Genomic DNA, 26,040 nt, shown 5'->3' on the forward strand with positions numbered 1-26,040 from the left:
TGCCTTTTGCTCTACGGCTTGCAGCTGTTTCACATGCAGTCGTTCTCGAAAAAATCGTGATCAAAGGTTTCAGCATGCTTCATAATTCGCCTAGTGCAGAGACTCAAGGTCAGCTTTAACTGATTAGGCAGGTCTGCAATGGAATCCACTTCAAAAAGAAAAAATAATGTAGATATGAAGGATTTTAATGTGCCGAATCTATACATATTTGCTTCCCATTTTTGGCTTTCACGTATATAACCCAAATTGCGTGTAAATTAGTACGCCTAATTTTTTTCTTATGGGAAATTAGCATTATCTGTGAGTTGGGGGTACGAATTTACACCCAAGTAGGGTTTTTTTTCCGTGTGGGCAACGCCAGGAATTGTTCCTTGAGCGCCCAATTTCCAGACGCCACTGCGTCTCCGGTATTCAAAAATTTTAGCGCGCCTAGGCGGTAGTTCGTTGTGACAAGTAACACGTTTTTATCGAGGATAAATTCGGTGTTGTGACGTGTTGAAAGAGAACTTCCCTCCTTGATTGCTCCGCCATGATTAAACACCATCACCGAAAGTAGTACTAATTGTGAGCTTCTTTCGACTTCTGAAATCTGGAGATGTATGAGAAACTTGGTGGAATCAAGTAATTTCAACATGCCGAAGGCCATTTTGCAATATTGTCAAATTTGTCGTCGGGACTATTATTCTAACGAAACACAGTTTTTGTACTTTCAAAAGTATTCGCAATTTAGGAAATTGTCGAACATAATTGGTTAACGGTTAATTTCGATTTACAACCATATTCAAGGTCAGAAACATGTCGAAAAATCCTCAACAACATATTTTCAAAACAGTTTATCGTAAAAAGTGACAAAAGTTGTAACAGAAACTTGATATAACATTCCAGTATGTATTTGCAACCAATCTCGACATTGTGTGAACATAATTGTTATTCGTGGCTGATTGGTACTTATGAACATATCACTGGTTAAAAAAATCTAAATAGTGGTAAAAAGATGTCTTACTTATTACTAATTTTAAAAAAATTATTCGGCGCACAAGGAAGACTGCAATGTCAGTACAAATATGGTACCTATATTTTTCGTAGCCCGTACAATGTTGATAATCAGTTATAAACAAAGTTACATGGATTGAAACTATTACTGTATGGATTTGTACTGATCCGCACAATAAATTTTGAGACACGTGAAAGATATTATTTTCAAATCTGGTTATAGAATATTTTGCATGAATTTTAGAATTTTTGAATACATTTTTGCATAAGAATATTAATTAGATGTCAAAATTATAGGTAAAATCGGCTCCAAATATAAACTATAGTTGAAAATGCATTATGTAGCATATGTAATTTATTTCTTAGAAGTAGCATCAAATACGTGTCACCCTAGATATTTGATGCGTTTTTGATCTCAAAAATAGTTTCAACTTGAGCATAACGGTTATATTACGTTTTAAACTATTCTCCGAAGCTTAACGATGTACAAAGCTTATAGTGCAGTTAAGGAGAGATATTTGATATAACGAAAATTTGGAAGTGTAACTAAAGTTGGTCGGGCTGAATTTAGTTGAAACAATATTCCCTTGACAGCTATCCATAGTAAAATAATTTAATAATCTGATGCAATCAAAGTCATCAATACCAATGTTATTGTAACTGAAATTTACGGTCCTTCAATTTTTGTCTGACTGTGAGTCAAATGAATATTTTTTTCAAGTAAATTCGATTCGATCAACGGCAGTTGTAGTTTCAAAGCTTTCATCTCATTTTAAAATTTGTACCTGTGGGACAGAAATATTTAGATACTGGCAGTCCTCGTGCCCCACGATGACATGATCTTTCGATAACTGAGGACAAGTATTCGCATCATGGGTAGCGTTTCGAGTCCTGTTCCAACCATTGGCCGCAACTGGATTAGCGAATCTAAAATGTGTAAGGTTGACATGCTGGTGTGGTGTTGAATGCTGCCCGAGCGCGGAAGATCGAGAGAGCAATGAAAAAAGCGACGCTAAGAAATGTAACGGTCGAGTGAAGGCTTCCGAAATAAACAACAAAAAACCGTAGAATTATGTGAGTTTTATTAAATATCTTGACCCACTCTTGAAAAAAATACAAAAAGGTGATATGAAAGTTTGGAAATATTTCTCAATCTTTATTAACAGTCAGAATAGATGATAAAGTATACAAGTCGGTGAAGATAAATTTCGGTATTCGTAATTGCTTCTTTATACACTCGCTATAAAAGAACATTGCACATGATTAAAATTCAGCCATAGTATAACTGTCTACTTAATTATGATGCAAATATGTGTATTCGTGTAAAACACAGCGAAAAATGTTGTTTTATTTATGTAATAAAGAATGGATTTTCTCACAATAACATCATTTGCCAGGAGTATTGTGCATTTGAATTTCATAAATTAGATTCCACTTGACAACGAAAACTATAATACAATTAATCGCTGCGTTTTTCAGATGAAACAAAATTCGATTAGCGTAAGAAAACAACTGTTTAGTCATATTGGGCTTGGAAATCAAATAAAAATCAATGCATTTCGGCAAAACGTTGAACTTGAAATTTTACAGTCGTCAAATAGTGAAATTAAATCACAATAATGAGACAAAAACCTAACAAAGCATGTTCGGCTACGGAAATACTCGTCTATGGCGATTATCGGTAGGGCTTCGAAATTAGTGAATGACTCCGAATATTTTACGGAAATGGATCAATAAACGGTTTCTGAATTATAGAGTTTTATTTTGGTTGCACATAAGGAACTCCGAGAAAGGACCATATATTGCTACCTCGAATGGTATTCTGTATTTTGCTCCGTAAAATGCTCTGGGAAACAGTAGCTAATGGTTCATTTTCAATCGCTGACTGGGCACAGCTTGGTCGAATTAACGAAATGTTTAGCAGAAACGGCACGAGGTAAAAAATGAAAAGACATTTTACCACGAAGCATGAAACCATCATTAGCGCACTTTGCTTCGCCTCGACGCCGCGACGGCAGGATTTACTCTGAACAGATCCGCCGGTTACCTTTCTCTTCAAACGCACCAAATTTCAAAGTAAAGTTGTGAATGTGTTCAATGTAGGAACATTGTCTAAGTTCACTTCTCTGTTACGATTCTAGTTAAATTCCAGGATACGTCTGTTTTGAGCGATGAAAGTTTAGTTTCTGAAAAGGATCAACGAATTCAATAGAGACGTACGGTAAGTACATTTACAAAAACCCGTGAAAGTAGTACTTTTTGGCGGTATTTTTCAACGCTGTGCAAACCAATTCAATTATTGGAAGTATCATCAAGTATGTTAGAAATCTTTTGTCTTTAAAATTCTTTTTTGTTTTTTTCATAAAATGGTTCGTTCATTTGTTATGATACTGTTTCTTATTGCACTATTTTATTCGCTTACCAGCAATTTTTACAGATTTTTATATAAACGTTGTATGAGTTATGTCAGAGTCCTTCAAATGTTATGATTTTTTTTTTAATAGAAACATACGGTCTACGAAAACAGGATATGGTAATTTTTTATGCTTATCATTCGAGTGCAAAGTTTAATAAGTTTCGGATTTTTTCATTCAGCCGTTTTCGAGATCATCGTTGGAATAGATCGACATACAGACCGACGGAAACGTAAAGTTTTATTAAAATTAGAAAAAATCATTTTTAACTAAAACCAATACTTTTTTTATGTGACCACAGGTAATAAGATGTAAAAAGTATTTTTAAGCGCTCACGAGATCCAACTCGGTATCTTTACCGCAAATGGAAGTTTACGGCCTACATGAAGCGAATAATATCGAGGGCTATAAACCAGAAGGACGTAGCCCTCAGAAAACTAGGTATTCTTTCATAAGAACGTATCGGCAAATTTAATATTGAAACTCCATGACACAAAAATTCATGCGTATTCTTCTAAAAGAGAGTAAGTTAAATTATTTGTAAATTAATGTTAAACCCTCCTGTCAGTAAGCGTTGTCCGTTTCTTCCATTTTCCCAACTTCATTTCGACTAAAAGTGTGAAACTAAATCTTTTTTAATAGAGTAGAAACGCCGTTTGCAGCCAGTGAAACATCTTTGGCTACCCTTGTATATTATTTTAGCTCTTTTTTTAGTACAATAAATGTATCCAATTATTGAATTCGTTGTGAAAACATACCCTTCAGATACTTCGCGTCACTCGCCTTGAAAACCACGTTTGAATAATATATGTTTGCTTGTAGGAAATGGAATTCTTCGTTATCGCAGAATTAAATAGATATGTAAATAGTTTCGTTCAATAGCTTTTAAATGATTTTTGAATGAAGTCTCTAGGATAAATATAACCGAAGATATGACCGTTTGAAGGAGAGTGGGATTTCGATTTTTGGCTCTTCTTTATAAATTTTACCCTCGTGTAACTTGGAAAATAGGGGTGAACATTTCAATTCTAAACTGTTCGAATGATTCGTTCGTTCCGTAGTACCCATTGAAAAAAATTACAGTCAAATCGCAGGCGGCCAATTTTTTCCTGCAGGATCTGTTCGAGAAAAGTAATTTCTGATTGTGGGATTCCTGCAAAGTATCCATAAGCGGATAAAGAAAAATGCTCAGCAAAAGCTTGAGAGAAAAATAGCCTGCTCTGAACACAAAGCTATTGCCATTACTCGGTATTCGATGTTAAGAAGACACTGGATTCTGGATGATTCGACAGGCGGAATTCTTCTTATAACTTCGAACGATCTGTTACTGGCGAGTAAGTTTGTCATACAGATCTGAAATTGTCAAACATAACAGCAAAGAACATAAACAAATGCCTCGTCAAACAATCACAAAGCATCATACAATATACAATTGTATTATTTACAGTATTGCGTCAGTCATCTGTTCTTGTATTATTACCAGTATCATTGGATGGGATACCAGCTTTTCTTGATTTCTCCCATCATTGTCGTATTAAACTGTGTTTCCGCATTTGCACAACTCTTGCCTTCCATGAGGCTAATAACGTTACTTTACCGATGCTTGTTTAGGAAAATCGTTAGATCACACCTTCAGGATTATCTAAAATTCAGCTAGTAAATCATCACAATGAAAACATGTTCACATTTTCAAAAAACAGTCTCCTTGAAAGTCGTTCTAAAATTGTACAACGAGTTATTCCATGCTGTTTCGTTACGTTGACGTTACCAACTTCAGCTTTGTCGCCTTCCTCAATTTTTACAATTAGTCTCCTGTCACTTACTGGCACCCAATGTATCTAGTAAACTACGACGAATGCTAAACACCTGTGTTCGTTTAAAGTGTGGTATCCGATGGGATGAACACATTATGCCTTTTTGGTACCTGTTAGGGTACCTTAGTATTAGCGGTAGAAGCCTCTTCTTTACGTTCGCCACAATCTACACTGTACTTCTTCACTCTGATCGTCCATCGTATTTGAGCGAGCTGTTACTACTTCGTGATCTTGTAGTTTACGTCTCTTAGGGTTAAAAACGGGGCAGATTCGCCTTTCCAGGTGGGTGAATTTAGAACGAACCTTACGGTCTGCCATTTTTTAATTCGACTGCAGACTTGGTTGGTGGTCAACGTAGGAACTTTCACCATCAGGAGCATACGTAATGCCTATAGGATTCCGAATGTCTGAAATTTAATGTTCTTACGAGAATATGTACCAGATGTCAAGTCTGGGCTACCGAAGAACGAGTCAGTCGTAATGAGATATAGTTATTGCTTCTATCGCTGTGGTGCACTCGGTAACAGAAAAGTACTTCATGTCGAATCGGACGATTGCTACAAAACTAAATAACAAACTTCTTGATCATTCATTTTATTATCTTATACGAAGTTATGTTATTATTCAACATAACGTACGGGCAAAATTAGGTCCAAAAAAAAAAAATTGCATTTTAATAAATCCATTTATACTTTGTGACAGGCGACAAGTATGCGTTTGAGTTTGAATCGAAGTGTATAGAAAAATTATTTGTAAATTTGAAAATTTGTAAATGGAGAAAAGGGAAAGGAAATGAAAAGAATGAATCTCTTATCTTCTTCTCACCTCTTGTCTTATACATTGTGTAAAACTTAAAGTCTTTTTGTGTACCTGTTACCTCATAGCTCTAGAGCTACTGAACAGATTTTGATTTTTTTTCAGTGGACAAGCTACAACGCTTGGACAGGTTTCAGACTATATTTTGTTGTTGCGCGATTCCAACTCGACGTCGAGCTAGCACTGCCAAAAGTTTTTTTTTTTTTTAAATAAGGCTCATTTAATACGGGTTTAGGGAATTTAATTATCCTCTCATTAGCTCTCAATTGTGCAATCAATCAAAATTTGATCTGATATTGTGGGGGTTCCAGCTAGATGTACCGGGTCTAAACGTGGAAACAAGCCACCTCAACGCCTGCACGTAGGCAACTAGAAATACAGTTTGCCATCTAATTGTGAGAAACGAAATTGTAACGGCCAGTTGCCTATATATAGGCGCCGAGGTGACTCCACGCTTAGACCCGGTACGTGCTCCATGTCAATAAATGCATTTCTTACTCCGAAAAATATTATCCAAGGGAACCATTTGATTACGTCGCGAACGTGATTCAAAAGTTTTGTATTCATATCAGAAAATGCGTTTAATTCGTTTATGCAGCTTTTTATTATAGTAACAAATTGATCACAATTGCAATTCGAGTTGCAGTTAAGGGCGGTAAAAATTTTGATGTCGTTGACAATTGAATTTATAACCTTGGATTTCCTATCGCTGGTTGCCGATAAGGAATCCCCTAAAAGCAGGTCATATTTCACCCATGCATGATGGTTATTACTTTCCTCTGTGGAGTTCGCTGTGGAATAGTTACTTCCAGTTAGGTTGTTTCTTCGAAGTATCCATTACTTGACAGACAATAAATACTCAGCAAAACTGGGAGAATAAGACACTCTTCCCTTGGGCTCAAAGTCATCTCTGTTACGCGTTGTTCTTTACTGAGAACAAACTCGGCTCTGGCAAATTTCACAGGTGAGAATTACTATAACTTCTCACCGTTTGCTAATCGTGAATAGGTTTAGCTCACAACTTGAAACCTTTAAACATAATAGTAAAGTTCGTGAGTGACGGTTTCCTTCCAGCATAACGTTATTGACCGAGTTGTGTTGGTCATCCGTCCAGTATTGCCATTACCTTTATGAAACGAGCTTCTTTTCTTGTTACCACTTTCCATTTTTCTCATCTAAATCAAATTTTTCTATCAAGCCTGATCCTACTCACTCCCGATTCTTCCACCTTTCGCCACTACTTGACGCTGGCACCAAATCAACTGCTTCCACACCTTAGCTGTATCTCACAACAGTCAAATTCATGATTATGAAATGTACCCGTACCATATCGAATAACCATCGCATTCTTGAAACTAGATTAATGGCTAGCAAACAAAAGCCGAAAAGATGAAATACCAGCAGTTTTGCTTCTTCACAACTTCATAGCAGCGTTTATCATACCCAATACTGGCTCAACGTCCAACTAACACTATCAACTCATGTAACTTGTTAACGTATTATGTACTCTGTTTACGAGTAGGTTATCTTACGGTCATAATTAATTATCAACCTGCCAGAGCTGAAACACAGATTTTATCTATGTTCCTCAATTTTCAGGATAAGTATTGTGAAATTTTACCATCAGGTGCTAAGACCACGCGTTTATTTTTTAAAACTTGGCTATTTTTGTATTTATGTCACCTGTCATACGTTAACGTTTTAAGTATATTAACTTGACAGATGGACTGTTTATTTTATTCTTGCATCATCCGGCTGCTTGCTTTCTTCAACAGCTGGTTCAACACCAATGTAAAACATGGGCTTCAGTGTTTAAAATTCACTTTGCACCGACCTTGAAAGACTATCAGCAATATCTCTTCGCGCCAAACTCCACACCTTTTAAAATCCCCACTTCAATAATAGTATATTGTGCATCAAGGAGGCAAACTAGGTCTATGAACGCCGGGTTTGAGTTTGTGATAAATCGTAGACAAGTGCGAATGCATGAGACGAACCCCAGTATCGCAAATAAGCTAGTCGTAAAAAAAACCTTGCCTCCTTGCTGTACACGAAAATTTATGTAACAACAGTATGGTTGACAATTTTTTGGGTTTTTTTTCAAACTTGTGTTTCAAAAGCGAATGCACATGCGTGAAGTATAAAATTTAGCATTTTAAAGTACTGGGACCTTTTAATGCCTTTTTCTTTACTGTCGTAGAAACGGCTGCTTCAAGTATGCAATACAAACATTAAAAAATCGTTGAACATGCTTGAATTACATAAAATGATCACTTCACGTTAATTTGTGCATTTTCAAGTTATTGCTTTGAACTAATATTGTTTCTGAAACAAGATGTATCTCAACTGCTGTTGAGAATGATAAAACCGGTATGAATACATGCCTCCGAAAAGAAGAACGGAATGAGTTTTCTTTACTGTCAAATTTTTGCAAGCATTCACTTCTGACTTTACAGCTCAACTCGTGGTCGCCCTTTGGCCAAAACGTATTTAAATGGTATTGAGTACAATGTGGCGGAAGATACATCCGATTAAGTTAATTGATAAACGTAGGCGAAACAGAATGTTTCGGGAAACCTAACTAAATAACTCCACTAAACTATACAAGGTTGATTCTGTTGGCATTGTATTCATTTAGGTTAAATATATATTCCAATAAACAAACTGTGGACACAGAGTGGGAAAACTTTTCTTTTTCTGTAAAGAAAACGAAAAAATGAGTGGAATTTTACTACATAAATTTCTCATATCTATATTGCCGTAAGTCATGGTGTCTTCCACGATAGATTGAATGATTCGTTTGTTTACTATCTAAGACTTATTAAGTTGTATTCCGTTCACAGAGTTGTACTCGTATACCTCCCCACAGCAAATATCCTTCCAAGAATCTATCACGTCAAATGCCTTTTCATAACCCTCGGGACTTTCCATTTCCATGTGATTTCCTTTCGTCACACTTTCGAATCTTCTCCTACCCCCTGTCCGTACAGACGGAACTACATCTGTTTTTTCACTACCACAATCTCAACTCCGTATCCCTGAAATTTTCCTTATATCCTCATGTCGAATGTACGTACCCCGCGAACAATATAAACGTATCTCAAAATACTCTCGAGTTACAATCTCAACCTAACAAGCTCTAATCATAAATCATTATGTGCATCACCTCTCATAATTTGTTTTTAATATATACCATTGTTGAACATTATCGTCGCCTATACATTTCTTTACAAAAAACTCCCAGCAATTCATCAAGTTATGTTGTAGGCGTCTCGACCAAACAGGTAGTGAACTGTAATCTGATCTATTGTAGGCAAATCTCACAAAGTAATATGGGAAGGTCCCCCTGACGCAGTACTACGTAGATTGATTTCTCGATTTGGCTAGGTCACCGTTATATGTTTTAAGGTAGAAATTAAAAGCACGAAAATCAAGTTTGTATTGAATTGAAGACGCTTTGGTCGATCGATGCAATCGCTGCTGCTCCAGACGTACTTCCTTTCAGATCTGACAATAAAATTCATATGTTCTTTTAGAGAAGAATATTTTATGACCCTACGTCATGTGTTCGTGAAAAGCGGAGATTAAAGGCTTACTAGGAAGAAATTTGTTGGTGGCGGGATATCTTGAGCACCAGGGATGGAAGAATATTCTCAGTATATTGATGCTTGACATAAGTTACCCATGGGTTACGAAAGACGTCCACAACTCCACCACGATGTCCATCATTTAAAAAACTTCATCACTGATGATGTAAAGCCTCAGCAGTTAAAGCCCATGTAATGAATGAGTTTGAATCCAACACATAAAAGCGCGGGTACATGGCCGCATTTCGATGCGTTGAATTTCCACAATATTTTGTACCTAAGGTTCGTACCGGGGGTACTCACTCAAGTGATTGCAATGATTTCAACTGATATCAAGCGATTTTTGACTGCTCTTCAAAGTGGTTTGCCATTTCAGTAAGTGAATACCGCCACGGCTTCTACCTTACTTCGTTCTGTGAGGTCATCCAGTATGTTCTCTATAGGATTGCGTGTGTCCTTGAATCCTGTAACGAAACTATGTTCGTCTAGTTTCTTCAGATTCCAACGCAAGCGCCCGGCGTCTTTGGACTCGACGACGACCAACACCCCTACAGAAGCGGATTTACTGACGATCACTTACCGCATAGTCTTCTAACAGCCGCCAAGCCCTATCAGTCTGCAGTACCCTGTTCAATACAAGCATCAAGTCCAGTATCGATCCTACATATCCCGGTCACCACAACTTTGTCCTATCTCATCTATTCGCTACCGTCAAGTCGAGTCCTGCAGCGATTTCCAATGTCAGACGTCTCCTCGTGTACGTTATAGGCGAATCCCACTTGGCCTCTTCACATTGAAGTTCCCGATGGCGATGAGCTCGCTGGGTAGCTCTGTCATTGTTAGTGCGTCTTCGAGCCTAGTAAACTTCTGATGGAATTTTAGCGCAGTGCAGTTCAGCGCAAGGTAGGCACTGGCGAAAGTGAATTCGCCCAGTTTTAATCAGATATGATTGATCCCTACTCCGTGTCCGCTTACCCTCTTTGGATCTGCACCCTGAACCCAGGTAACCGTGGTATTATTCTCATTCCGTACTGGTACTGCTCACTGATGATGAACACATCCGCGTCCTGGCGCTGCGCGATACACGAAAGTAGATCATGAGCGACCTGACACCGATGCAGGCTACCTTGGACAACGTTGAACGTTATCATTGCCGAGTCTTCGTCTTCATCCTGCACTCTGTCAGGGCTGCCTGAGGTATCCGTCTTCTTTACTTCTTGGCATACGAAACAGCATGGTTTTACGGCGCAGGATTTCCCAATATTTCCATCGGCCCGCACTTCCAATAAAAATAATAATAACAATAACCATGACAAAGACTATGAAGATGTCATCGACAATCACAACAATAATAATAACTACTCCAGTCCGTCATACCCTTTTGGGTATGTTCAAAATCCCATTGACCCATATCTCTTACTTTTCAATTTATCTCATTTTGCATACTACCTTCATAATAAGAAATACCCAGTGTTTAACTACTTACTGTTACTATCTGTCACAAGGTGAAATTGTTCTCGTTGTAACAATATTTTGTTTTTTTTTCTCTTGACATCTGCAACTGCTGCTCCAATATTGACGCAAACTTCAGTCGTATAGAATTATGAGATCCAATAAAGAACATATACCAACTGAATAGAAGTAGTGGGTTGGAGGAATTTCTCGTTACAAACATTTCGCAACATTTTTTTTTGTTTTTTGTATCGATTCATTTTAAAAAGTAAACACCTGTATTTATTGAAAATACATTACATAACTTGGCGTATTTACACAGATAAATGTCAGAAAACATGGCGCATGAAATAGATTTGGGTTCTTTATTCACGGACGAAGAAAAAAGTTAAAAGCTACAAAATGTATTTTTTCACCCTTGCATACTCAATTGAACAAACATTGTCACTTACAGTGACATTATATTTCCAAGTGTTTCAAGTATTTAATTTTATCAAACGACTATACTTGTAATGTTGGATAAGATGTTCTTTCCGTATTGAATGATGTTCTCCCAGATCCAATGTACATAATCTACTGCAATATTATCACTATCAAGAAATTTCTCAAACTTAGCAGCGAGAACAGCAGATCACGCATGTGAAAAACGTTTCGTAATGACACAAAAAATATGCAAGGATTCGGTATCAGGAATAATAGACCAAATGCAACGTACAGAGAAAAGAGACCACTTTTAAGATGAATAGACTAAGCCATAAAAACGTTGTAAAGATGCTTTGACCGTTGGCTTGCAATATTGACAGGATACTACTTGTTCTCTGGGGTAGTCTTTCTAGTAAGCACTTGCCCGTAAGCCTGTTTGTATTAAGAACGCCGTTGATATTATTTAGGTATAGGAATAACATAAAAAGAACGAGTGGTTCCCAAAAACGGGGGTAACAGTTAATAAAGGCCATACGCATGCAATGCATACGGATATTTAGAGTAAAATGTAAGAACGACTTAAAATGAAATTATAAAGGCTGTAAATGTATAAAAAGAGTATATCAATCGATGAAATTAAGTAGGTGACACAAAATGAGTATGCGATGTATCCAAGCGTGATTCTCAACAATTCGGTTGTCTCCGATTTTCTAAAAATTTAGAGTGCCAAGAGTAATATGTATAAATCTTGTAAAATTCGAAGAATTACGAAAATTATATTAGTGCGAAGAGCTCAGCGCACAACTGTGTGGCAGTAGCTGATATTTCTTAGATTCGCGATTGATCTTTTGTTGCCCAGCAGGTACACAGCGTTGAACCTTTTGAAATCGAAATTTCCGGAAATGATTTTTCTTTGTGCCCAATTTGCGGTCGTAACGAATTTTTCAAAAATAAAATTGAATCGGTGTGTCATCGACTGTGAAGTAATGAGCTTGATTTTATGCTTGTCAGTTTTGGAAGATTTTGAAATAAGATCCGCAAATCCCGACAAAAAACATTAAAACTCCCACTAGATCTCCATGAATATAAAAGAGATGACAGTACCATAACTTTATTTGCGAAAACATTGCGAAGAACAAGGATTTTAGATATGAGCATAAACAATACCATCGTTTACATTTTACTAAATTATGCGACGTTCTCCTCGTTTGTCAGTGAATACGTAATATATAAAAATTGTTGACAACAAATTAAATTCGCAAAATCCTTTACTCATGATCTCAGGTTCAGAGTGAAAATTGAATGAGCTTGCTGCATACCTCAAATTGTACTCTCTTATCGATATCCGAATGAAATGCGCTAGAAGACTTTGTGGGCTTATAGATCTAGTACCGCCAGTGAAGCAGACTAGCTACGATGCGATTGTCGAATACATTTTGATTGCTTCAGAAGCATCACCTGATATGATTTTGAGGAAAAGTGTACAAGAAGAAATAGAAATGACGAAAGAAGCAACAAATCAGACCAATGAGAGACCAACCGTTTTTGGAGATAGCACCTTGTACAAACTAGATTTCAATTCGTTGTTGGGATTATCATGTGTTATTGAACATTATACTGACAAGGTGCTTAATGTTATTGTCAAATACAAACTCTGCAACGCTTGTGGAATTTGTAAAAATGAGGACGATACTGTCGAGTGTGCAAAGTGGATCGCTGATCATATCAACAAGTGTAATGTAAACTACGATAATTCACGAGGTCGATGCTCTGTGCGAAATATTTGCACGATCACATGAAAAATATGAAGGCAATGTATGTCAATTGCATAGACACTGGAACATTCCAAAACTTATAAAGGCTTAGATGATAGTGAGCCTTATGGAAATGCAGAAATTATAAAAAAGTGTGTTGGATATGTCCCAAAATGCATGAGGACGAGGCTTAAGAATTGCAAGAACAATACGAAATGACTTGGAGACAAAGAATAGTTGACCGACAATTTAATTCAGAAAATCACCATTTGTTGTGTCTGTGCAAACAATGAAGTCAGGTACTAATGGCCACATTTTACCACATCACTTGAGAGTGTTTTTTTTTTTTTTAAAGAAAATGAAAACACCTCGAGCAATTTGAGTTTGAGGGCTCGAATCGATAAACAAGTCTTCAAGATTGTGACAAAATTTCAAGTCGATCGGACAAATATTGACCGAGGAATCTGCGCAACTATATTGCAAACCTGGTCGTTCGATACTTATACGAAGCGTTGAGTAAAAAAACAACCTAACTCGGATTAAGTTGTTTTTCCGTAAATCGCTGTTACGGAATCAGCAAACCCTAATTAGTCACTACACAACTTGAAACTAATATAAAAATTATTATCGTTCACTTGAATCACGTGATACCAGAGTAGACACATGAAGAAACGTCGCACGCGCAGCTCCCGCCCTCCGCTTTCACTCAGCTGTGCAGCATGCAGTGAGTAGCCGGCAAATTAGTGCGCTATTATTTTGATAGTTACTGCTGAATAAATCATTAAAATATAAATAAAAATGGATCAGTCGACCACGGAAACCAATTATATCAGTATAAATTATTAAACAATGTTTAAAATGTAAAATTAATGAAAAAATATACCTATATCTCGTTTCGTTTATTTTCAATTATTTAGATATTTTGTTGATTTATTTATTTATTTTTTTTTTTTAGCATTTTTTCTACAGGATTTCACTTTTTAATAGTAATACTTTACTTGTATAAAAGGATTTATTTGAAAATTAACATTTTCTCAATTGACCAACAGTTTGAAATCTTTGAATCGATTTATCTCAAAACCTAGGTGAACCTAGCACCCGACTTGAAAAAACTTGACTATTTTTTGTTGATTCTTGTAGGTTTTTGTAGGTAGTTGTTTTTAGGAACAATGATTTCGTTTGTAGTAGTGCCAAAAAAAATATATAAGGGGTTGAAAAAATGTCAGCACCCCATTTTCAAACAAATCGAATTTATCGGTAGATTTCCGCACAGAATCGTTTGTAGTTGATTGTAGTGAAGATATTTTCGATTGTAGTAAAAAAGAAAGAAAGATACGTTTTTTTTAGCTAGAATTTCTGTGACCCTGCTGTCTACTAATGTTTCGGAATCTTTTGTAGTTGTTTGTAGCAATATTTCTTTCGTTTAAAATTCCTCCAAAGTTTACTACAAACGTTCTACTCGCTTCGGAAACGTTTGAAGTTGTTTGTAGTACCATTTTTTTCGTTTGTAGTTCCTGCAAAATGTACTACAAACGTCCTACTCGCTTCAGAATCGTTTGTAGTTGTTTGTAGTACCATTTTTTTTCGTTTGTAGTTCCTGCAAAATTTACTACAAATGTCCGACTCGCTTCAGAATCGTTTGTAGTCGTTTGTAGTACTGATTTTTTCGTTTGTAGTTCCTGAAAAATTTACTACAAACGTCCTACTCGCTTCAAAATCGTTTCTAGTCGTTTGTAGTACCGATTTTTTCGTTTTTAGTTCCTGAAAAATTTACTACAAACGTCCGACTCGCTTCAGTATCGTTTTTAATTGATTGTAGCACAATTTTTTTCGCTTTCAATAACTTTGTTTTGTTTTTTTCTTTTGTAGTAACTTCGTTCCGTTTGTCGTCATTTGTGGTAGTGTTGATTCCGTTCGTAGCTGTTTATAATGGAATTTGTTTGTTTCCAACAGTCTTGAATCAGTAGGTAGTCCTTGGACAGTATTAGTAGGTTCATATTGTATACGCCGTTAAGAAAATGTATTTGAAATAAGTATTTGGTTATTCGAGTATATCCAGTAATCCGCGTATTAGCGTGAAATAAATCAGATTTGATCTATTTTGCCGAAATAAATCGTCTTTGATCGCAATGAATTTATTTGAATTAAATCTGATTTATCTCATTACAATACGCGAATTACTGAATAATACTCAAGTAGCCGATTACTCGTTTCAAATACATTTCTTTAACGGCGTATACAATATAAACCTACTAATACTGTCCAAGGACTACCTACTGATTCAAGACTATTAGAAACAAACAAGTTCCATTATAAACAGCTACAAACGGAATCAACACTACCACTAATGACGACAAACGAAACAAAGTTACTACAAACGTAAAAAACAAAACAAAGTTATTGAAAGCGAACAAAATTGTACTAAAATCAACTACAAACGATTCTGAAGCGAGTCGAACGATTTTAGTAAATTTTGGAGGAACAACAAACGAAAAAAATGGTACTAGATTCAACTACAGACGATTCTGAAGCGAGTCGGACGTTTGTAGTAAATTTTGAAGGAACTACAAACGAAAAAAATGGTACTACAAACATCTACGAACGATTCTGAAGCGAGTAGGACGTTTGTAGTAAATTTTGCAGGAACTTTAACGAAAAAATCAGTACTACAAACGAAAAAAATGGTACTACAAACAACTTCAACCGTTTCCGAAGCGAGTAGGACGCTTGTAGTAAATTTTGGAGGAATTTTACATGAAAGAAATTCTACTACAAACAATTTTTTCAACCCCTTATATTTTTTTTTGGCACTACTAGAAACGATATCATTGCTACTATAAACAACTACCTACAAAAACCTACAAGAATCAACAAACAATAGTTGGGTTTTTTTAAGTCGGGTGCTAGGTTCACATAGGTTATCTCAAAACACTATTTTCCAAATTAGGTTGTCATTTCACCCAACGCTTCATATGCGTCATGCTGCCATTTTGTTATTATTTCAGTGGAAAAATTCTGGAAAGTTTTTGAAACTACAAATTTCAAGTCCTTAGCCTCAAATTGCTTTGAGGGTTTTCATTTTCTTTAAGAAAAAACTCTTCAAAATAGGTATGTCTTTAGACTGTCCGAGCTGTACGTCAACAGTCGAACAGCTGCAGCACGATGGTTTCTCTCCAAGAAGTGATTCATGGTGCACAAGGCAGAAAGCATAAGATCGGAACATATTGAATAGTCATCACCATGAAGCAACTCTTCATCAAGATGTTGCTAAAACTACCAAACCGATTTTCGAAGATCTAATGTTCCGATAATTTATCGCAACGCTGCGTTGGAGGATTTGCCCCCAATATGCAAACGAAGGTTAAAATAACATCATTTGGCAGATAGTACCGAAATCAGATCACAGTGGCACAGCACAGTATTCTCACATTGAACAAAAAGGTTTCTGGATATTTTTGTTCCGCAATGCTTGTAGAATTGCGATCATCGCGGCATTTTTACATGAGTGATGCGTAGACTTTTATGATAGGCGGAAAGAGTGCAATTTTCAGTAGCATCTTCTCAAAGTAATGCCGCGCTAGTGAATTGTGATATTGGATTCTGCCTCTAGCGTACTTCTTTCCAAGTCAGCCCAAAATTTCATCCGCTCTCTTAGGGAGAAATATTGGACTTCTAGTACGATTTCGGATTTGTTTCCTATCTGAAGGAGATTATCCTTTTCCGAGTACGGCTCCCATGTTGTGTTTCCGCGAAAAAACTGTGTTGAAGGTTTACTGAAAATGCACGCATTAATTGTGAATAGTATGTATCATCAGGTATTCTAATACTTAAAAAAAAACTTACCCGTGAGTCGCAAAAGATGTCCACAATTGCACCATAATTTCCCTCATTTGTAGATCTTTTTCATTTGGGGTTTTGTTGAGAGCTACAGTGAGATTGTAGTCTGCGTATGGAAAAATGTAAACAAGATCATCCGCGTGTGATATGCCGTAGTCCTTCAAAGATTTACCGCAAGTGTAAGTGCTACTCCACGTGCCCCGATATTTGAAGGCGTAGAAATATTGAGGATTCACTGCCGCTGCAAACTGGTATAAGAGGGCGGAATACACCGGATATTTGAACGCAGTATCACCGACGAGTAACGTCAAGTTAGTCAGCAACTGAAATAGATGGGATTCATAAATAGTGCATCACCGAAACATTCAATTTTTTAGGTGTCACGATACGAATAATTACAATACATTTTAGGTCAACGATCACCAAAAATGATACAACAAGAATGTTTTTCACCCAGAAGCATTACATACTGCCTGTAATTTTTTGTGAAAACATCTGAATTCAATAAATTTCTGCTGGAAGACGCTACTGGAATACAATTTCAATTAAGAGACTAATAAGAATAAGTGACTTGCGCGTAGAGAGTCAATTTCACATGCTGATAGAAATCATTCGTTCAGGTCAAAAGATGACTGCAGCGACCAAACTCCATAATTGTGCCAACTATTAGTAAATCTCTGTCAAATATGGTAGTAAATTTCGCGATCAGTTTTCAGCTGTTTAGATTTTTCCGCAATATTATATGGTTAAGATTCAAAATATAAGTTGAATGAACAACGTCGGAAATATGAAACCTAACCACTGGAACTCTTTGGAAACATTCATGACTTCCAACCCTCCTATACAGCTGGATATGTATACAGTAAGAAAGCTTATCGTATTCCAATCGTTAAGTTTGGATATCTTTTTACTCACCTCACTTCTATTCATTGTTTCAATGTTATTGAAATAGTACGACTTGGCCGCCTTGACCCAAGCGGCTCCAGAGTCCGGTAGATACGACCAGTACATTAAAATCGGCAGCAAATAATCAAAGTTTTCCAGAAAGTCGTCAAACCATTCCTCCTTTTCATAGAACACTGGTGTAACGAGTAAAATGATTGAATAATTAAACTAATGCGAGAGTCAAAAAACATAATCATAACAGAGCGAGAACCTTACAAATTTTCAAAGCCTCAAAATCATGCCTCAACTCTCTGTTTGTCTGATTTTTGAATAATGTGTATCATCAGCCGTACAGGATCCGACAATGTCACGCCACTTTTTAATTTCCATCAACTGTGTTGACGTAAGAGAAGTATTGGTTTCGGTCCAAAATAACTTTCTGCAACTTGAACGGATCTCTACATTTCTGGGCCTTTAGTATCGGAAAAATAAGTTGTTTGACAGTTGTTGCATGTCGGTCTGTCTCGAAAAAATTCAACGATCGTCTCAAAAATGATTTCACCAGAGAATTTGTAATTTACAGGCCTTTGACTTTAAATGATGGGCATCGAAATTGTCGTATCTTGTTCTCTTTCTTTCACAGGCCGTGTTCAAATCGTCACGTCGCAAAACCACGTGACAAACAAGGTGAGTCGTCAACGCGTGGTCGGATATGCTCTAATGAATCTGAATTCAAAATTCAGTTTATAGAACGTTTGAATTCAATTACCATAATTCGAATTAAATGCTTCAATATGACACAATTTCATGAGAAATGAAGAAATCATTTCACTCTGAGAAGTAATATCTAACAAAAAAAATGTTGATCATACGTAATGGTACGTCTAATGATTGAATCGGTTTTTCGAGGTAATGAAAGGTACCGTAAAAAATGCAGTATTGGCCCGCAACAGTCAACCCCTCATTAGCCTGTACCCTTCAATAGTCAACGAATTTCCCCTCAAGAGACCCCGAAATAAGCCATTGACGTTCTCTTTCCATAGTACAGATCCTCCCGAGACTCTGCATAGTCACGCCTCTAGAAACATGCGCACAAGTGGGTTTCGTAGCAGTCACACTTTCCATCGAATGAAGTATATAAGGAAATTGCTCAAGGTCTGATTAGAACATTATTTATTCTAAGAGTACAATGAGAAAATGTCATTGAAGTAAGTAGTTTTTTAACGTAAAATCACAATTATACAATCACCTTATAGTAGAAAATCACACATTCAGTTATATCGATTGGGTCAAATCGAATGAAACTTTTTTCGTCCGATAAGGAGGTCTCAAATTTTGTAAATAAATTGTAAGCGAGTAAATATCGTTTCCAATAACTGCACGCATTCCAAAAGCACTTGTTCTCTATAGATTTTTGTCATCTTAACAATTAGTCTCTGGGCTAACGGTTGTATACAGGTAAGTAACGTTACGTGATGCCGCAAGGACATAATTTAGCAAGCATCGTCAATGCTGTTCAAGACGTCGATTGGTGGATGAGAGGAAGCATTGTCGAGGAGAAGAAGGCATCTTACAGGTGATCCATGTTTCTCTTTTACGTTGGGCAGAAAAACCTCTCTATACCACTCTTGGAAAAGATCTCGGTCCATCCAGGCATTTCTTTGGTCCTTATGAATCACACATAGATGTGTAACGTATTTGAAGCACCGAGGTTTTTTAGATCTATCAATGAATAAAAGAGGAATTTTATGGGATCCACTTTCATCGGTGCATACCATTATAGTAACATGATCCTTTATCACAGTACACCCTGGAGCAAATTTCTCAAATTTTCCTACCAATATCTGAGTTGGTAAGGTGTTCTGTCAAAAACCAGCCTCATCTGCGTTGTAGACGTTTTCAAGGCGATACCCGTTTTCTTGTAGAAATGTAAAAAGAGTCTCACCAAACTCCTGTGTATTATCCCACACGATACTTTGGTGGAGTAAGGGTATTTGATTGGAAATTGAGTGTTGAGTCGATTTTTGGAATACCTAACTATACATATATTCAGAAGCTGAATACACGAAATTTGGTTACAAGATTGCGACTAGTATTATTCGTAGTAGTTCATAAATTTGAATCATCATAGTAGCGATGTTGATATCGTCTATCAGATTATTTGTTGAATTCTTCAAAGTTCGGAATAGATATTCATTAGAGAGTGATAATGCGTTGACTTTATAGTTAGTTAGATTTAGGTATTTGGTTGATCCCTGAAATTGTTGGGTACTTGTTGGTTTGAGGACTTGACGAGTACTGACATTGCAGTGATTATCAAAGAAAGAATTTGAGATTTTTCTGAACTTACAGGGTGTAGCAGTATACTGATTGGCCGATTTTTCATATTAGTGAGAATTTAGAATTGGTTGTAGAAGTGGAAATTTTGTACATAGGCGGGAAGTTAAAGCATGCAGGTATGTCTTGAGGTTAAACAATTCGCGATCCTTCCGCGCTTTCACGTACCTACTGTCCAAGCAGACAATCTGGCAGCCAACTGAGTATTGCAAATGGACAAAACCCATGGATAATAAGGAAGAAAAAAACCCGCGCTGGAAGTCACGTACGACCCTTCGACTATTTATTAATCGTTTGATAGTATTTTATTATTTAGGTTTGTAGTCCCCCTGTAGTATTGACTATATGAATGACATTGTGTTGATACACTACATCCTGACCGCTGTCAGATTCAGCTGATAGGCGCTCCTCTTGCATCGTGGGGCTACGAATGCCAGGGCGTTTCTTAAAGTGATCAAGGCAGCCTTAAACTTCGATTCTGCAGCACAAATTTTTTGGTGGTATATTAAAGCTTTTTCGGGTCGAATCGCCTGTATGAGAGGTTTGCCTACGGTGCTCTGTTGCACAAACCATTTGTAAATTGCTTTTCCAATACCACTATCTTCGACGTTTGTAATTTTCTTCTTCTTCCTACTTCCGTGCTGGTCTTTAAGTATACTGAGTTGAGTTTTCTTCATTTTGATTAATTGTTGTTAGAGTCTATCTGTCGATGCCATAATCATGCGTAAGCCTATGGCCCGACTCACCGTTTTCGAACCAATTGATAATAATTGTTACTTTCTCATCGATGGTCAGCCTATTTCTATTATTTCATCTTGCCTCGCTCATTCTGCAAATGACAAAAAAACATTCGTTAGAAAAATTAATAAACGACCGTATGAAGTTTTTAATAAACTGGAACTGTAATTTTAAACGGAAAGTGTAGAAACGTATATTTGGAGTCTTTCATCAAAGTGTTTATCTGGGTTAAGCGAAGAAGATACAGTCGATAAATGAGTGTGGGAGAGAGGCGTGTGCTCATACCACATATATGAACAATAATTTATAAAATAATTATATTCATGAAAATTTCATTCTTCTTCCAGGACTCGTAGTTCGAAAATAAATGGCAAGGAGAGGTTAAATTAGCTAGGGTTCAATTTCCTGTAGATTATAAAATACTTTTGATATTTTCCTAAAACCTTGGACGGAATCACAGTTTAGTATAAGAACAAAGAAGAAGAATTGATCAACTTACCTTCAATCATTCATATTCCACGATTGTCCGTTTTTTATTTTCATTCAACCACTGTCTACAGTAAGTATGTGAATATGTTTGTTCCCAAATCGACTATAATGTATACTTTTCTTGTGTAATACCCAGTGGGTACTTCGCCTCTTACGCCCCCACCAGAGCCCGTGGTTCTGGACCCACTCCGGCCAACCTACATACATACGCTACTTGTATGCATTTTTTACCATTTATTTTTTCATTCTCTCCGTTCTGAATTCTACAGACAATAATGCGAAAAAAAAATCTAGATCTCGCTTCGCTCAGGTAGTAAATCAAACTGCGGGAATAATCTTCGACTTTTTTCCCTTGTTGCATAATGTACTTATATGTTCAGCATAATTTGATGTTTGGGTTTTGCCGGTAGTGCCGCATACACGGTCTACGAGAATGTTTATACGAGTGAAATCCGTCTATAGGGGTGGAAATGCGGAATGCTAAGGGACTTGAAGGCTCCGATGGGTTGACTAATGTGGGAAATTACTGTATTGTTTTTACGGCTTGTTTTCTGCCATTTTGTTGACTTTCTGGAATTTCTATCAAAATCAACCATTTTCACCTTGCTATACTCATGATTCACAGTCGAATGATCAATTCCAAGTAATTTGCATTCACTTGCCTATAGTAGTTCCTAAACCTTCGTCTTCAACGAGACCCATGATACAAGGTACATCACGAATCTGACCAGCTCTCGCTATATTTGTAGGGCTGGTTGTTATAAAAGCCCCCTTGATATCCGGCTCATCAGTACAAGCCCATGTGCTGAATGGTTCGTATTGCCACACGTAAAACTGTTTGAATACGCCTACAACATCCAAGAAGTTCTTTTTCCGCAAACAGCTGACGAGGGAATCCGAAGTTTCATTTGAACAGCCAATGTAATTGCCAAGTTCGAATGCGCGCTTTGCGTAGGCAGCCCTGGGTCTGTAGACCCATTGCGGAGAGCCAGCTCCGCTTTGCATAATGAACTTATGGAAGAGTCCTGTAATGTCGTGAATTGAGTACGCCATATTTCAGCATTTGGTTCTAACTGTTTTCATCAACTCATCGTTGGAAAAACAATTTTTGAGTACGTCGTACTCGATGTAAAGATAGAATACGTCCTTCCGATTATTGCAAATGTGACATCAGTCATCCCGTTGAGAGATTTTGTTATTCATCAATCAAGTCTGTTGAAGATTACCTCTAGCCTTGGTTGGGTAGAATGTGAATTTAATCTTACCAATTGTCAATTTCGAAAGCGTCAGAAGGTGAACGCAAGCGCTCCCTGAGCTGTGGCCGAATAGTGTCACTCGATCAGGGTCACCGTGAAAGTGTCTAATGTTACGCTGCACCCATTCGAGCGCAAGGACCTGATCTTTTAGGCCCCAGTTTCCGGAAGCCACTTCGTCGCCAGTGCTCAAGAACCCCAGAACACCGAGACGATAGTTGAAGGTGACGAGAACTACATCTTGGTTCAAAAGGTACGCCGGACTGTAGACGGATGATTTGATAGACCCTGTCATGAACCTCCCACCGAATACATATGCCATTACCGGAAATAGCGAGGAGTTCTTACGGTTGCTTATCTATATGTATAAGATCCGAATTCAAATCCAGTTACGTTTGCTTTACGAGACTTTTGATTTTGAACTCGTGGTTCTATTCTCGCACAGCAAGTGGCTTGCATGCAAATAAGCGAGCCTTACTAAACATAAAAAATTACCTGCGGCGTATACACGTTCAGGTTTAGACAGTCTTCGTCCCCAACAAAACTGACATAGTCTATGTTACTTAGTTGGGGGCACATGTTTCCGTCGGCAGTAGCGTTTCGGATTCCCTTCCAACCACCCGCCGGCACGGGATTGGCGAATCTACGACACAAAAAGAACTTTTGTAATCGGATTCACGCCAAGAGTTCTTCTTCAGTTGATAGATTTCAATCAAAGGTATGTTTGTTTATCGCAAGACCTTGCCATTTCAAATGTTGATATTATATATTCCTCATTGGTATTCATTTACCCATAGAATTCTTATCGCGTAATTAGCGGGTTTAACATTCGGTCTTATAGTCGGTTACTCCAAGCGGCACCTTGCGTACCTTTGTATCAAGATTCGTAGCAGACCTGTCGTGAACCCAATAAAATCGTGCAACGCTGGTCCTTTGAATGAGTTTCTGTTTTTAAACATCTGATCCATTTTAACAAACAAACCGGTCCACTCGTTGGAAATGAAGGAACATTTAGTCTCACTCGGTTCGACTGACAAACGTCAGATAAGATTACATAAATACAGAGTTAGATTTGTCAGTATTTTATAGATATTGTGAGTGTCATGTCACGCACTTACAGAAATAGAAGAAACTGCATAATTTATTTATTGAAATATATATGCTTCTTTTCATAACTTTATTCTTTACACAAACACTATGTTTTCAAGTGCACGCGAGTGTTGAATAACATTCATGTAATTATAATCATTATAGTGTTTTCGAAAGTATACAAACTCGATTGAATAGTTGAAAGCTAGTAATAGAGAAGTAAAAAACGATGAGAAACGGCCAAAAAATAATTCTTGAAATGATGATCTTGCTATAAATCAAAAATGCCCTTAATCAGCTGTTCTCAGTACAGTGAAATTTGCCAATACCGGACATCTTCGGGACTAAAAATATTGTCTATTACTGAATAGTGTATGCTATTCAGAACAATATTAACGTCTAAATTATACTTCTGGGGATGTTTAGAGTGTCCGTTGTAAAGAGGAATCCGTTGTTGGGAGTCGTCCGTCAAGAGAAGTTTCACGCCCCAAGTGCACGTATGTACGTATGAATATATATACATATATGATCAATTTCTTAGCTCTACGATATCTCGAGAACGAGTTACCGGATTCCAATAATTTTGGTTTCATCGAGGCGGCTTTTCCAAACTTCGAACTGATAAGATTTTGGCTTTTATCGGTTCGGTACTTTTTCAATTATTTCAGTAACGGAGTTCCAAAACATCAAATAAAAATGATGATATCTTGAGGGTGAGTGAATGAAATTGAATGGAAATTGGTATCGTGAGATTTTTTGGGTCACTTATCACGAATCTGAGGCCAGATTTGCTAAATTCAAATTTCGTGACTTCAATAATCTGAAATAAAACGGAAATCATTTGAATATCGATGAAAATCGGTACTCGTCCATTTGTTAGGTGACTGATCACGAATCTAAAGTCGGATTGCGAAATCCAAAATAGCAATTCAATATGGCGGGAAAAACTCTATACCCAAATTCCGATATTGACAGAAATTGGTGAGCGGAGGTTTTTGGTTCACCGATAACGAATCTAAGGCCGGACTTCGAACCTTTGTAATGGTGGATCCATTACAGTGAATCAAAATTTCAAAAATTGTCATATTTTCACGTAATATAGTATCCGAGAACTTGAGAAGCGTTAATAACGAATCTGAATTTGTAGTACACAATTCAAGTTGGATATTATTCTTTTCTTTTTCTCTACAAACTCGAAGCTACAGTGTGAGAACGGGTAGTTCGAGGGTTGGCTCATGGCCAGTCCAGAACTGCTGTTTGATAAATAAAGATTTAAAATCAAGATATTGCGATACCAAAATTTCTTCTCAAAAAGAAAAAAAAAAGAAATTAGCAAAATTCATTCGAATTTTGTCACACGAAAGTGTATGTAGCCTTTAGATCGTTTGACAATATTTTCATACATCTCTTATTGTTAGACACATTCGGCCAATTTCAATAAATTATGAACCGTGTTATTCCTAAATTAATTGTTTATAAATCTTTCACTATGCATTCTCTTCAATGCTCGGTTTATAGATGTTTTCATCAAAAGTTTTTATTTTATTTGTTCTTTCTTGGATATTGTTTTTTATTCGAAACTATAAAACAAACACATGTTATTATTTTGCCGAATGCAGACTTTTTGTTAATGGAACGTTCCACCCATGCCAATTTCCCATATTTGTAGCTAGTTAAAAGTACCACATCAGGTGCATTTACGGATGAAAAAAATCATAGAATCGGTAAACACTAAATTTATTTACTTCACTTACCTCTTATTTCCTACCGGTGGTTGAGCATAAGGAATTCCCAGAAAGGCCGACACCTTTCGGCCATGGGTGGTGGTCATAATTTTTCCCCGCAGATTTCCCTGGGAAAAAGTCACTTCCGGTTCGGTGGTTCCATCAAGGTAACCGAAACTTGACGAGAAAGAAATGCTTAGCAGTAGTGGGAGAAGAAGACACTCCGCCCCTGAATATGAAGCCATTGTCGTCACACGATGTTGTCCGATGAGAACAAACTCCACTCTGGCGAATCTTGTTGGTGGGATTTTTTTACGGCATCGAACCGTTTGTCTATCGCGAACGAGTTTGACATGCCAATCGTCAAACATGATATTCAAGCTGTCCAACGACCGTCGCGCAAACAAAATAACCTACCACCACCGTAATGATCAA

The 26,040-nt window shown here is 37.0% G+C and overlaps 2 protein-coding genes and 1 long non-coding RNA gene across 4 annotated transcripts in view; 1 reads left to right on the forward strand and 2 right to left on the reverse strand.

Moving 5' to 3' along the window:
* The window catches only part of LOC107221709 (flotillin-2), a 533,503-nt gene that overhangs the window by 285,911 nt on the left and 221,552 nt on the right, over positions 1–26,040 (forward strand). The window lies entirely within an intron of this gene.
* On the reverse strand, positions 6,355–11,225 carry LOC124292849. The gene is made up of 3 exons (XR_006902788.1): positions 11,111–11,225; positions 9,634–10,903; positions 6,355–9,544 (listed from the first exon to the last, which is right to left on the reverse strand). It is a non-coding gene; the product is annotated as an uncharacterized LOC124292849 (long non-coding RNA).
* Positions 15,010–25,968, reverse strand: LOC107219057 (juvenile hormone esterase-like). 2 transcript variants are annotated; one of them, XM_046731130.1, is made up of 6 exons: positions 25,636–25,968; positions 23,288–23,435; positions 22,805–23,150; positions 18,006–18,169; positions 17,097–17,413; positions 15,010–17,026 (listed from the first exon to the last, which is right to left on the reverse strand). In XM_046731130.1, exons 1-6 carry the CDS (start codon positions 25,848–25,850, stop codon positions 16,831–16,833), a joined length of 1,386 nt encoding a protein of 461 aa, XP_046587086.1. In that variant the 5' UTR covers positions 25,851–25,968; the 3' UTR covers positions 15,010–16,830. The 2 variants fall into 2 exon arrangements, with proteins under 2 accessions (XP_046587086.1, XP_046587087.1); XM_046731131.1 differs by lacking the exon at positions 25,636–25,968 and adding an exon at positions 23,663–23,812.

The sequence above is a fragment of the Neodiprion lecontei genome, chromosome 2 (genome assembly GCF_021901455.1).
Source record: "Neodiprion lecontei isolate iyNeoLeco1 chromosome 2, iyNeoLeco1.1, whole genome shotgun sequence".
In the NCBI taxonomy this organism is placed as follows: Eukaryota; Metazoa; Arthropoda; class Insecta; order Hymenoptera; family Diprionidae; genus Neodiprion; species Neodiprion lecontei.

Excerpts from the sequence above, each read along its gene's own strand:
- LOC107219057 (XM_046731130.1), bottom strand. The coding sequence starts at position 25,850 with ATGGCTTCATATTCAGGGGCGGAGTGTCTTCTTCTCCCACTACTGCTA. Across the intron at positions 23,436-25,635 it reads CCACCGGTAGGAAATAAGAG|ATTCGCCAATCCCGTGCCGG; the intron begins GTAAGTGAAGTA and ends TTTGTGTCGTAG. Across the intron at positions 23,151-23,287 it reads TGAACGTGTATACGCCGCAG|ATAAGCAACCGTAAGAACTC; the intron begins GTAATTTTTTAT and ends TTATACATATAG.